We start from the raw sequence: 15,078 nt of genomic DNA on the forward strand, positions 1-15,078 counted from the left end.
GTAAGGGTCCCTTTGGAACCCCCTCCGAGGAACCCTGAGGGTCCCTGGACCGCACTTTGAGAACCAGTGATCCACTTATCTTACTATACAGACTGTGATCCAGCTCTCAGTGGTGTAAAGTACTCAAATACTGTACTTAAGTAAAAAAAAATTGGTGCTTTTACTTTACTGGAGTATTTCCAATGTTCTATACTATATACTTCTACTCCACTACATCTCAGACACACATATAATATACAATATACATATACAATTATTTGAAAACTACAGTAGTTACAGTGTGGATTTTGATTATTATTGCAAAACATGCATTAACCACTTCAGCCCTATTCAGTTGGCTATTTGAAAATAGCAGATCTACAAGCACACAACACGTCACAATGTGACGTGTTGTGTGCTTGTAGATCTGCTATTATCAAGAGATTTCTATTTTTTATTTTACATATACAGTATGATAACTTGTAAAACGGGACGATCTGCATATTGAGTACTTTTACTTTTAGTAGTTTAAGTAGATTTTGATACCAATACTTTTGTACTTGTGTATTTTGATTACTGGACATTTACTTCTAACAGAGTGTTTCTACATTGCAGTATGGATACTTTTACTTGAGTAAAAAAGATTTAGTACATTTGATCTTCTACCATTGCCCCATATCCCACACCGTGTCATAAGCTAACTGGGTCTGTCTATAATAGGCTGCTGCATACTTCAAACAAACTATAACTTTTTTTATGGCTTCGGCAATAAGTTCAATAAGAACAGAATGATGTCATTGCAGAGCAAAAAAAAAAAGAAGGAAAAAAAGCCTCCAGGGCTCCCATGCGTCTTTTATGTGGGCCAAACTGATTGGCTAAAACACGAACATAGAATTAGAAGCTATATAGGAAGTAAACCAGGGACAGAGACAGGGACAAAGAGAGACAGACATGACATGCACACATTCACACACAAATACACATGCACAGCCACTCACATGTACTCACAAATACACACGCACACACACAAACTTACACCCAGGATTTGAACCCGGGACCCACGCGGGGACCTATCGGACACACACACACACACACACACACACACCTGTTTGCAGATGTTCTCCCACTGCGCGTTGAGCTCGTCCAGCTCCTTCTGGATGTGGACGGCGAACGGCGGCTCCGCCTCCTTCTTCAGGGACACGCCCACCTCGTTGATGCCGTTGAGGCTGGGTTGGATGGTGTGGATGTCATTCACCAAGGCCTGGCCAATCGGAGTGCAGGAGGACAAGAGACACAATGTTGAACTCGTCAAGGATCACAGTTTGCACGGTAACTACAATTTTTTTTTAAATTCTGACCCTAAGCCCCAACCTGAATCTTTTCCTAATTGTAAACATATCTCTAAATCTATTTTCAACCATAAAACAGCCATTTTTCTTGTGAGGACCGGGAAAATGGTCCTCACAATGTCTATTTCTCAAATTCTCCTATACTTGTGGGGACATTTGTCCGTCCGAACTGACATTTTAAACATATTACGGAGGGTTTTAATAAAGAGCTAATAAAAACCCTGCTGAGAAAACACGACTCTCACATTTATACGAGAACCGCTGTTCCCCCGCTTTTTTTTTCAATCTCGACCCTGATTCCTCTCCCTCGCGGCACTTGTCTTTTAACCAGGCCCTTTATGAAGTGTCACAGCATGCTTAGTGGACTCGGTGTGTCATTTTGATGAAGTCTGCATGGCGGGGAGTTTTTATGCTTGCATGGCCAGTGGCAGAAAAAGTACAAAAAATGTTTACTTAAGTAAAAGTATCAATACTGCAATGTAGAAATACTCTGTTACAAGTCTATTGGAATTCTACATTTACTTGAGTAAAAGTACAAAGGTATTGGTATCAAAATATACTTAAAGTACAAAAGTAAAAGTACTCATTATGCAGAATGTTTTTAAAGTTTTTAAAATTTATAAAAATCGTTTGAAAATAGCCGATCTGATCGGCTATTTTCAAATGGCAGAATTGTATGTAGGGCTGAACTGGGTAATGCATGTTTTGTAATGATAATCAAAATCTAGTAAGTAACTAGTAACTTAAGTTTTCAAATAATTGTAGTGGAGTAAAAGCATAATATTTGCCTCTGAGATGTAATGGAGTAGAAGTAAAAGTACAGAAAATTGGAAATACTCCAGTAAAGTAAAAAATACCTCAAAAAGTACAGTACTTGAGTAAATTTACACCACTGGCGGCAGGGGCGTCGTTACGTGGGGGCTTCGGTGGCTATAGCCAACAATGTTTTATCCAAAGCCACCAATAAAAAATAAATAAAAACAAATATATATATTTTTTTAATTATATATCTATAACCCTAACTTAACCCTACCCCTAACCCTAAAACCGAAATAAAGTAACAAAAAACACGCGCGCGCGCGGGGGGGGGGGGGGGGATACATGTGTCCATTGCCTGGGGGGCTAAGCCCCCAACCTAGTAGAGACCTAGCAACGTGTCTGACTGGCGGCGCTTGTCTTTTTACCAGGACCTTTATGAAGTGTCACAGCATGCTTAGTGGACTCACGGCGGTAACGCCTATAAAAGCCACGGTGTCACTTTGATGAAGTCTGACGGGGAGTTTTTTTTTATGCTTGCATCATGGCCTCCGGGGATATTTCAGTCCGCCGGCTATACGCACTCCTCTCCTCTCCTGTCCTCAGGCAAAAACACATTGAGCTGTCAGCTGCTCTGACTCAAAGCACTCTCTGCTCTTTCATTCTGAAAAATGTCACTTTACTTTTCAAAGGGATTTTTTTTCCCAGCAATCCAATCCACTTTATTTATAGAGCACAATTTAAAACAACAGTGTGCAGTACACTCAGTAACAAAAAAAGAAATACTAAAACAACCAAGAGCAAAAACAATACACAAAAGAACAGGACAACATATAGACACATTGCCTAGAGGAAAACAACAACTCTCATTCTGAATTTTCAAACGCCAAGGAGTACAGGTGAGTTTTTTAAACGTGATTTAAACACAGGCAGGGTTTGAGACGCACCAACATGGGGTGGAAGCTCGTTCCACAGTTTGGGCCCTACAGAAGAAATCTCCCTGGGTCTTCAGCTTTGTTGGCGGGACCTTAAGAAGTGACTGGTCAGTAGACCTCAAGAAAGACCCTTGTAGAGTTATTCGGAGGTAGAAGCTCCGCTATGTACAATGATGCCAACCCATTTAAAGACTTAAAAATCACACCCTGTGTGAAGTGGGCGGTGTCTTGCTAGCTAATCACAATACTGAATGGAGTCAACCAATCATGTACAAAAGATAAATACATTTATTGAAACACTCTTTATGATGGACGAAACCATAACTTGAAAAAAAACAATATTTGGTTTTTTTCAAGTTATGGTTGCTTATATAGGGCTATGCACATGTGTCATGTGACACTGGCCAATCACAGTCCTGAATAGATTGTGATTGGCCAATCACAGCGCAGGATAATTCTACTAATTTCCTGGGCCCAGATCACAGCGCAGGAAAATGTACATTTTTCCAAATCTCACTTATAGGGGCGGTTTCACCGCCCAAAAACAAACATTAAAATCGTAAAACTGAATCCTAGCGAACAGGTTTAGTTATGACCTTTGGTTCTCGAACGTTTTCAAGTCAAGGACGCCCCAAATTGAGCGAACCCACATCGGAAAATGGTTTGTGCCAGGGACCCCCAGAAGAATGTAAAAAAAATATATATCATTCATTTTCCAAACATTTTTGATATATTTAAAAAAAATGACAAAAATAGCAGATGCACAAGCTGTGAGCTTGTAGATCTGCTATTTTTGAATAGCCAACATATAAATGGATAAAGTAGTTAAAATGATTGTGATGCTATATTAACCCGGGGGGGTCACCAGGGGGTCCCCGGACCCCAGTTTGAGAACCAGAGGGTTAGACAGTGCAGAGGAAATGAGAGAGATCGCGCTGCAAATATAACCATTATCGTTAATTCATCCGTTTGATGATTGATCTGCACGATTAAAGTCAAGACTGGGAAATTACGGGTAATATATGGCGCTAAAGTACGGAATGATGTTAATTGCTGTTAAATGATGATGATGTGAAATGCCATCTATTATCTGAAATGGATTTCATTGTATAACTTCCCAGCTGTAGAACATAACTTTTCATTGTTAAAAGACAGGCGTTCAAACTTTTGGTGAAGTCGTAAATATGACAAAACAGACATTTAGACAGTTCAATTTCTAACATTTAACGCGATAAATTCTCATTCGCTCAATTAATCTGTTATTTAGCAAACTATTTCATCCCTAATTAAAAGTATTGCTGAGGTATCCTGGTTGGTGTGCCTGGTAAGAGTGCATGCAATGTAAATCAGTGGTTCTCGTTTTAACCACTTTATCCATTTATACGTTGGCCATTCCAAAATAGCAGATCTACAAGCTCAAGCGCATGCGAGCTTGTATTTTGGAAAATATTTGAAAGAATTGTGAAAATTTTTGGAAAATTTTGTATCGTTTAGATTCTTTATTTTATTTTAACATAAATCTTCTCTTATGGGGGTCCCTGGCACAAAACATTTTCAGATGGGGGTCCGTGGCCAAATACACATCAATTTGGGGGTCCTTGACATGAAAAGTTTTGAGAACCACTGCTGTAAAAAAAAGGCTCAAATCTGTCCGCAGCCGGTCGGGGTTCAAATCCGATCAGAGGATCTTCGCTGCATGTTATCCTCTAGAGGTGTGCCGATACGCTAATTTCACGATACGATACACGATATTGGGCTCACGATATCGATACGATACAATATATATGGCACTTTTTTATCATGAAAATATATGGGTGGGAAAAAAACTAATACTTCTGTTTTTGCATTATTATTATTGCAAAAAATATATATTTTTTGGCGTTTTTGGCCAAAACAAATGTCGTTTTTGGAGGGGGGGGGGTTTAAACACCAAAACGACACATATCGTCACGAAAAACGTATCGCGATATATCACGGGACGATATATTGGCACACCCCTCGGCACACCCCTATTATCCTTCCTTTCTCTCTCCTATCTTTCCTGTCTCTATCACAATAAAGCCGAACAAAAGCAATGATAATAAAGTCATGTGTTAAACAGGTTGGGCATTAAAGTTGCATGTTAATCTCAGCCCATTAAACCGTGCTAATGCAGTCAAGCTGAGTTTCATTTAAACTTTGTGAATGTCATTTAACCCATTAAAACCGGGAAAGCAACAAAACATTTTCAGATGGGGGGGGGGGTCCGCGGCAAAAATCCACATCATTTTGGGGGTCCGCGGCATGAAAAAGTTTGAGAACTACTGATTTAGATGGTATTTGCAGAATTGGCCTCAGGGTCTTAATGGGTTAAAGGTTTCCAGACCAATCGATACCCAGAGCCACGTATCTGTGTGTTATGTGGAGTTCAGCGTGAGTCGATGAATGCTCTCTGGGAGCTTGAAAAGGAATACCAGCGGGCAGTGGTGGAAAGTGTAATTACATTTACTCAGTGGTGGAAAGTAACTAAGTACATTTACTTAAGTGCTGTACTTAAGTACAATTTTGAGGTATTTGCACTTTACTTGAGCATTTCCATTTTCCAATACTTTTACTTCTACTCCACTACATCTCAGAGGCAAATATTGTACTTTTACTCCACTACAATTATGTGAAAACTTTAGTTACTAGTTACTTTTCAGATATAAATGATGATATTATAATTTGTATATAAAAAATTAACCACTTCAGCCCTTCCACTTCTATTTTATAACTAGGCTATTTGAAAAAAGCCGATCTACAAGCTCACAACGCGTCGCATCGCGACACGTTGTGAGCTTGTAGATCTGCTACTTTCAAACATTTAGTACTTTTATTTTTGGTACTTTAAGCACATTTTGATGCCAATACCTTTGTACTTTTACTCAAGTACATTTTTAATTCTGGACTTGTACTTGTAACAGAGTATTTCTATATTTTTTCTATTCCTTTCTATTCCTGGAAAGTAAGCAAAGCATGCTATAATGGAAGCCATTGTTCTTGCGTTAATGAAAATCGGAATAGAATTTTTTAAATCTTGTTTGAAAAGTAAAATCTGACTAACGATGATGTCACTGGTAGGCGTACAGACTGGTACACTCTGAAGTGTCCACATGCCCTCTTATGGAACACAGACCGAGTGGGAAAAAATTGTGCAATTTTATCATGAACATTAGTGAGGACCAATTATATGAAGATAGGTTGAAAATGGGTGAAGTCGTCCTTTAAGTAAATAATCTGAGTACTTCTTCAATCACTGCCAGCTGGGTTGTTTTTTTTCTCTCGGATGCACGGCGTTGCCAATATATATATATATGGCGCTAAAGTACGGAATGATGTTAATTGCTGTTAAATGATGATGATGTGAAATGCCATCTATTATCTGAAATGGATTTCATTGTATAACTTCCCAGCTGTAGAACATAACTTTTCATTGTTAAAAGACAGGCGTTCAAACTTTTGGTGAAGTCGTAAATATGACAAAACAGACATTTAGACAGTTCAATTTCTAACATTTAACGCGATAAATTCTCATTCGCTCAATTAATCTGTTATTTAGCAAACTATTTCATCCCTAATTAAAAGTATTGCTGAGGTATCCTGGTTGGTGTGCCTGGTAAGAGTGCATGCAATGTAAATCAGTGGTTCTCGTTTTAACCACTTTATCCATTTATACGTTGGCCATTCCAAAATAGCAGATCTACAAGCTCAAGCGCATGCGAGCTTGTATTTTGGAAAATATTTGAAAGAATTGTGAAAATTTTTGGAAAATTTTGTATCGTTTAGATTCTTTATTTTATTTTAACATAAATCTTCTCTTATGGGGGTCCCTGGCACAAAACATTTTCAGATGGGGGTCCGTGGCCAAATACACATCAATTTGGGGGTCCTTGACATGAAAAGTTTTGAGAACCACTGCTGTAAAAAAAAGGCTCAAATCTGTCCGCAGCCGGTCGGGGTTCAAATCCGATCAGAGGATCTTCGCTGCATGTTATCCTCTAGAGGTGTGCCGATACGCTAATTTCACGATACGATACACGATATTGGGCTCACGATATCGATACGATACAATATATATGGCACTTTTTTATCATGAAAATATATGGGTGGGAAAAAAACTAATACTTCTGTTTTTGCATTATTATTATTGCAAAAAATATATATTTTTTGGCGTTTTTGGCCAAAACAAATGTCGTTTTTGGAGGGGGGGGGGTTTAAACACCAAAACGACACATATCGTCACGAAAAACGTATCGCGATATATCACGGGACGATATATTGGCACACCCCTCGGCACACCCCTATTATCCTTCCTTTCTCTCTCCTATCTTTCCTGTCTCTATCACAATAAAGCCGAACAAAAGCAATGATAATAAAGTCATGTGTTAAACAGGTTGGGCATTAAAGTTGCATGTTAATCTCAGCCCATTAAACCGTGCTAATGCAGTCAAGCTGAGTTTCATTTAAACTTTGTGAATGTCATTTAACCCATTAAAACCGGGAAAGCAACAAAACATTTTCAGATGGGGGGGGGGGTCCGCGGCAAAAATCCACATCATTTTGGGGGTCCGCGGCATGAAAAAGTTTGAGAACTACTGATTTAGATGGTATTTGCAGAATTGGCCTCAGGGTCTTAATGGGTTAAAGGTTTCCAGACCAATCGATACCCAGAGCCACGTATCTGTGTGTTATGTGGAGTTCAGCGTGAGTCGATGAATGCTCTCTGGGAGCTTGAAAAGGAATACCAGCGGGCAGTGGTGGAAAGTGTAATTACATTTACTCAGTGGTGGAAAGTAACTAAGTACATTTACTTAAGTGCTGTACTTAAGTACAATTTTGAGGTATTTGCACTTTACTTGAGCATTTCCATTTTCCAATACTTTTACTTCTACTCCACTACATCTCAGAGGCAAATATTGTACTTTTACTCCACTACAATTATGTGAAAACTTTAGTTACTAGTTACTTTTCAGATATAAATGATGATATTATAATTTGTATATAAAAAATTAACCACTTCAGCCCTTCCACTTCTATTTTATAACTAGGCTATTTGAAAAAAGCCGATCTACAAGCTCACAACGCGTCGCATCGCGACACGTTGTGAGCTTGTAGATCTGCTACTTTCAAACATTTAGTACTTTTATTTTTGGTACTTTAAGCACATTTTGATGCCAATACCTTTGTACTTTTACTCAAGTACATTTTTAATTCTGGACTTGTACTTGTAACAGAGTATTTCTATATTTTTTCTATTCCTTTCTATTCCTGGAAAGTAAGCAAAGCATGCTATAATGGAAGCCATTGTTCTTGCGTTAATGAAAATCGGAATAGAATTTTTTAAATCTTGTTTGAAAAGTAAAATCTGACTAACGATGATGTCACTGGTAGGCGTACAGACTGGTACACTCTGAAGTGTCCACATGCCCTCTTATGGAACACAGACCGAGTGGGAAAAAATTGTGCAATTTTATCATGAACATTAGTGAGGACCAATTATATGAAGATAGGTTGAAAATGGGTGAAGTCGTCCTTTAAGTAAATAATCTGAGTACTTCTTCAATCACTGCCAGCTGGGTTTTTTTTTTTCTCTCGGATGCACGGCGTTGCCAAGGGGGAGAGATGGGTAGAGACGGAAAGATGGACAGACAGAGACACAGAGAAAGAGAGAGAGGGAGACAGAGAGCTATGTACCGTGCACTGTTCCAGCTGTTTCTCCAGGGCCTCTGAGTCACCCAGGGCGGGCCACTCCTCGTTTAGGAAGACGTCCACATCAGCCATCCACTTCTTCAATGTCTTCACGTCATTCTGACTCACAGAGAGAGAGAGAGAGAGAGAGAGAGAGAGAGAGAGAGACAGACAGACAGACAGACAGACAGACAGACAGACAGACAGACAGACAGACAGACAGACAGACAGACAGACAGACAGACAGACAGACAGACAGACAGACAGACAGACAGACAGACAGACAGACAGACAGACAGACAGACAGACAGACAGACAGACAGACAGAGAGAGAGAGAGAGAGAGAGACAGAGACAGAGAGAGACAGAGACAGAGACAGAGACAGAGAGAAAGAAAGAAACGTTTTCTTCATTTATTACAATCTTTCCCACGCAGTTCAGGGTCAAATTCTCAAAAATAAACACACACATTTATCTTCATCTAATTAACGATTGAATGAATTCATTAAATACATAATAATGAAAAATGATTTTTGAAAAATCAATCAGGTAATTAACTGAGGTGACAGAGATCCGTTAGTGTGATAAGTGCTGATGTAGTGTCTCACCTCAAACTGCATCAGTTTGCCCATCAGCTCCTGCAGCTTCTGGGCGTTCTCCGTCAGCGTGGTGCCTATCCGCCTCCACCGAGCCATGATGGAGTCCATCTCGATACGATACCTACAGTATAACACAATACAATACAATACATTAGAGCAGGAGTCTTCAGCAGGGGGTCGGGGACCCCTAGGGGTTCCTCTGAGTTACTACAGGGGGGCCACCGAATCTTTTTTTACATTAACCACTTGAACCCTACCTTACATCTCTATTCTGAGGAGAACTTTAGCCAAAAACTTTACAAAACTTGAACAACTTTAGCCAAAAATAGCATATCTACAAGATGAGGTTTAGTGTAGAGGGAAAAAAGAGCAGACCAAGTACAGTGTGAAACGTCAAGTTTACTAAGTAGTGACGGTTTAAGTGGTTAAATGTCTGAAAATACACATTAACACATTGAATGCCAATCGCGTAGATCTACGCGAACCTATTTAAAGCCGCAGCGTGCCAATCGCGTAGATCTACGCGAACCGCCGATTCCCATTGAAATTTCCCCAGGTGCACTTTCCGATTTTTTTTTATCCATTTCCGTTTCCGGTTTCCGGTCGGAAACAGAATTATTCGGGTTCCGGTTTTTTCGATCGTATCCGCTTCCTGTCTGGGATCCTGTTTAAAACTCGATTTTCTCGGTTGTTGTTTTTCTCCTCGCTGATCACTGTTTAGCGTTGATCCACTGTATCTTCAAGATGGCGGCTCGGATTTAGAAACTTTTTTCGCTGGCCGTTTCTCACAGATCCGCTGTGTGTTTAGAACCAAATGAACGCGCACTTTTAACTTATTTAGCGAGGTCTGTGGCGACATGAAAAAAACAAAAAAACAACAATAAAACGCGGGCACTGGTGAGTACATTATGAGATTAAACTCTGGCATGGAATGTGTTAACATGAATCCAACACTGATGACAGTGCTGTCAAACAAGTCTATGAAGCTATCTATGAAATCTATGAAAAAGTTTAATCTGCAAAACACAATTGTATAAATATGTAGTGGAAACCCCTGCATTAGAGCCATAATGGAGTCCATCTCTAGACCATACCTACAGTATAACACAATACAATACATTGGAGCAGGGGTCTTCAACGTTTTCAGGCCAAGGACCCCTCAGCTGAGAGAGATGAAGCAGGGACCCCCCACTACATATTGTATAAAATTGTGACAGCTTCTTAGACTTTGACAGCACTATCGTCAGTGTATGTTGGATTAACGTGTATTTTCAGACATTTAACCACTTGAACCGTCAATACTTGGTCTGCTCTTTTTTCCCCCCTCTACACCAAACCTCTTTGCCAAAAAATACCAGATCTACAAGCTCACAACCCACTCAGAATAGGGATGCTACGGTTCAAGTGGTTAATGTAAAAAAAAAAACATGATCCTATCACACAAAGATTTGGGGGCCCCCTTGCAGTATAACTCTGAGGACCCCCTAGGGGTCCACGGACCCCCTGTCGAAGACCCCTGCGTTAGAGCCATGATGGAGTCCATCTCTACGGTACACCTACAACACCGCACAATTACAACACATTAACACACAATGCAGTTCAACACAACAATAATAACACGATTCAATGCAATACGACACAACATACTCCATGTGCTAACATACAGTACATACTACATACATACCTCTGGCTGATGTCTGCCGGTGCTTTCTGGAACACCTGCTCCACAGCTGCCTTCAGGTAGTCTACCTCCCCCTGGTGCTCGACCAGAGACACCTGCAGGGCCTACAGGACAGACAGACAGACAGACAGACAGACAGACAGACAGACAGACAGACAGACAGACAGACAGAATGAGAGTGTGGTTTGAATGAAGTTTCTCAAACTTTTTCATGTCAATGACCCCCAAATTAATATGTATTGGGTGTCAAGCCTTTCGGCGTCAAGCCTTCCTCAGTATGTATCCAATCTGGGAACCCAAAGCCAAATGAGAATGAAAAACAGCGCCCTCTGCTAACTTGGCTCTGGGACAATGACGACGTAGCACACGTGCGCAAGGAAACCGGGGTTTTGGTCTGCCTTCAGCCTTTCACTTCCGGTGGTGCCACTATGTTTTAATTCCCACTAACAATATTTCTACACGGAACACTAACACCACTTCTCCCAGAGAACATGGATCGTTTTGGTTATAAGCCCACTTGTTTCTATGATGAAAGAGTAAGTTAAAATGTGAATATCTTTCCGTGGTTTTGTCTGCTCCGCGGACGCTATTGTTAAATTAGTTTGGGTTTGTTTCGAGGGGGAAAGATCGACGGACACGTGAATCCCGCCCACTACATTTGATAGGGTAAAGCGCGGCCTGCTTCCTGATCTGAAGGCACGCCCACTTGTAGCCCAGTGCGTACATGTTATGACGAGCCTTCACGACAGATTCCAAAGCAGAGCAGAATCTGTTCTTGAGAGATTAGTATGTATCATACACGCTGAGGAAGGCTTGCCGCCGAAACGCGTCAGTGTTTGCCGTGTCCGTCCGTGCGCCTATGAATTAAAAGTACCAGAAGGACTTCTGAGTGCTGGCTATTACTTTCTTAATGTGAATCTTTCGTGACGTGCACCCGGCAAACTGCATTATAAATACAGAATGAGAGTGCTCGTTTTTTGTTTTCTACTCTTCAGATTAGCAAACAAGTGGGCTGTGCAGAGAGCGCCAATACATGCATATAAGTCAAAGTAATGGGCATCTGTGAACATTCAACACCACAGCCTCTAATATGCCTCTAATAGGCTGAGATTTCCCCTGCCAAAAAAAAAAAATCCCCAACATAACAAACTGTTGCCGGGCGCGCTGCCAGTTTTCGCTCATTCGATCACACGACTTAGCTTTACGTGACACATTTGCCAAGAGTAAACAACACACGCACACGCACACACACGCACACACACACACACACACACACACACACACACACACACACACACACACACACACACCCCTCCTCCTCTTATATGTTTTCTTTCTCTGTGGACACACAGAAAAAAAAAATCACACCCAGTGTGAAGAGAGTGGTGCCTTTCATGAGTTCATTTCATTAGTTACTTTTTACAGACTTTGATGACTTCAAAGTATTTTTACTCATTTTAAGTACTTTAAAATGTTTGTACAGATTTGTACGTGTTTTTACTCATTTTAACATATTTTAAGTATTTTACTCATTTTAAGTATTTTTACTAATTTTAAGTATTTTTACTCATTTTAAGTATTTTTACTCAAAAGTGTGTGTGTGTGTGTGTGTACTGTACTGTACTGTACTGTACTGTACGGTCTGTACTGTACTGTACCTCTACCTGTACCTGTACTGTACGTACTGTACTGTACTGTACTGTACTGTACTGTACTGTACGGTCTGTACTGTACTGTACTGTACTGTATGGTCTGTACTGTACTGTACCTGTACTGTACTGTACATACTGTACATACTGTACTGTACTTGTAATGTACTGTACGTACTGTACCTGTACGGTACGGTCTGTACTGTACTGTTGTACTGTACGGTCTGTACTGTACTGTACTGTACTGTACGGTCTGTACTGTACGGTCTGTACTGTACTGTACTGTACCTGTACTGTACCTCTAGCTGTACTGTACGTACTGTACGGTCTGTACTGTACTGTACGGTACGGTACGGTCTGTACTGTACTGTACTGTACCTGTATGGTTGCATCTTTGTGTTGCAATCAGCCGCAGCTGTTGAGGCTGTGCTCAAACATACAGAGAGGCCGTGCTCATACGGACGGACACACAGACAGACAGACAGACACGCAGACAAAGTCACTCCTTGGAGTGGCTAGCACCACTCAAAAACAGACCCCGGTCGGTGTTATCACTCTGGAAAGCTGTCAATGAAACCTGCTTGCTGATGAAATGTCACAGAGTTGCACAGACCAGTAGCTGACATATTTTTTTGCAAGAGAAACAAGCAACCAGGTCTACAAAAACGAGCCCCAAAAGAAGCGACTTATAGGCCACATGAGCGTACACACACACACACACACTGCAGCTATTTGAAAACAGCCAATCTACAAGCTCACAACGCGTCGCAAGCTTGCAGATCTGCTATTTTCAATATAAAAATATACAAAAAAGGTTAAATATTTGGAACATTTTAACCACACAATTCTTGTATGGGGGTCCCCTGGCTGACACAAAATATTCTCAGATGGGGGGTCCTTGACATGACAATGTTTGAGAACGACTGATTTAAACAGCTTCAGACAGCAAGCCCAAATAAGCAACTACACAAGCCCAAAAAAAACCACAACCCAAAGTGACTTTACAGTAAAACAAGCCCAACGTCGCTTATAGTACACGGACATGGCAACACTGGAAGAGACGCGTGTGTGGCCATGGATATCAGTCTGTTTTTTATACGCATTATATTTTTTTACGGGATGTGTTTCCTACTAATACTTTGGCTATTACATTGCTTACGCGCAACCATCTTTATTTGTCCATGTTGTGCGCTACAGTACATCGTTGTAGTTTTTACGAGGATGCCCGTTAAAGCACTGCGTAAACAGTGTTTTAAATCGATGTTGCACAAAGATAACATTTTGTTATTGACTGTATAACTGCATGGCCTCTGAGCTTTATTGGCACATATACAGCAATGAGAGGGAGAGAGAGGGGGAGAGAGAGAGAGAGAGAGAGAGAGAGAGAGAGAGAGAGAGAGAGAGAGAGAGAGAGAGATCACACACTCAAGTGCTATTGTGGAAGCAGGGGGTCCAGTACCACTAGGGGGGTCCTCAGAGTTACTACAGGGGGCCCCCCACATCTGTGTGTGATAGGATCATGTTTCTTACATTAACCACTTGAACCCTAGCATCCCTATTCTGAGTGGAACATTAGCCAAAAATAGCAGATCTACAAGCTCACAACGCCTCGCGCTGCGAGGCGTTGTGAGCTTGTAGATCTGCAATTTTTTGGCAAAGAGGTTTGGTGTAGAGGGGGAAAAAAGAACATTCTAAGTATTGACGGTTCAAGTGGTTAAATGTCTGAAAATACACATTAAAGGGTTAGTTCAGATTTTTGTAGTATTTTCTGTAGGAAATACTTACCATTAATGTAGTGGTTGCAAAGGTATTAATTGATTGCCCGAGTCCCGTGGTCAGAGTTATGATCCGGTTCTGGTCCGGTTCTGATGAATATGAAGTAGTTCCGGTAGATTAGTAGATTTGGTGGGGGCCGCTCATTAAAAATAAATTACTTTAAAAAACTAGCGTCATTTGTATTGTTGACCCATTTCTACCATATAGAGCAGGTTTCGTTCAATTTCGACCCCTCTGTCACATGGTACTATTTTTTGTGTCATATATTTTGTGTGTGAGTAGGCTGCCGCGGCGCAGTGATTCTGGACACAAACATTAGTACCATGTGACAGAGGGGTCGAAATTGAACGAAACCTGCTCTATATGGTAGAAATAGGTCAACAATACAAATGACGCTAGTTTTTTAAATTAATTTATTTTTAATGAGCGGCCCCCACTAAATCTACTAATCTACCGGAACTACTTCATATTTATCAGAACCGGACCATAACTCTGACCACGGGACTCGGGCAATCAATTAATACCTTTCCAACCATTACATTAATGGTAAGTATTTCCTACAGAAAATACTCAAAAAATCTGAACTAACCCTTTAATCCAACATACACTGACGATAGTGCTGTCAAAGTCTATGAAGCTGTCACAATGT

General features: G+C 40.6%; 1 protein-coding gene across 1 annotated transcript in view; it reads right to left on the bottom strand.

Moving 5' to 3' along the window:
• Positions 1-15,078, bottom strand: part of dmd (dystrophin) — a 500,806-nt gene that overhangs the window by 184,737 nt on the left and 300,991 nt on the right. Inside the window, exons 26-29 of the mRNA XM_080421894.1 lie at positions 11,008-11,108; positions 9,333-9,444; positions 8,732-8,845; positions 1,085-1,240 (exon numbers count right to left, since the gene is read on the bottom strand). Coding sequence (XP_080278020.1) covers positions 1,085-1,240; positions 8,732-8,845; positions 9,333-9,444; positions 11,008-11,108 — 483 coding nt within the window. The remainder of the gene's footprint in view (positions 1-1,084; positions 1,241-8,731; positions 8,846-9,332; positions 9,445-11,007; positions 11,109-15,078) is intronic.

The sequence above is a fragment of the Gymnoscopelus braueri genome (assembly GCF_963280865.1).
Source record: "Gymnoscopelus braueri genome assembly, chromosome: 24".
Taxonomy (NCBI): Eukaryota; Metazoa; Chordata; class Actinopteri; order Myctophiformes; family Myctophidae; genus Gymnoscopelus; species Gymnoscopelus braueri.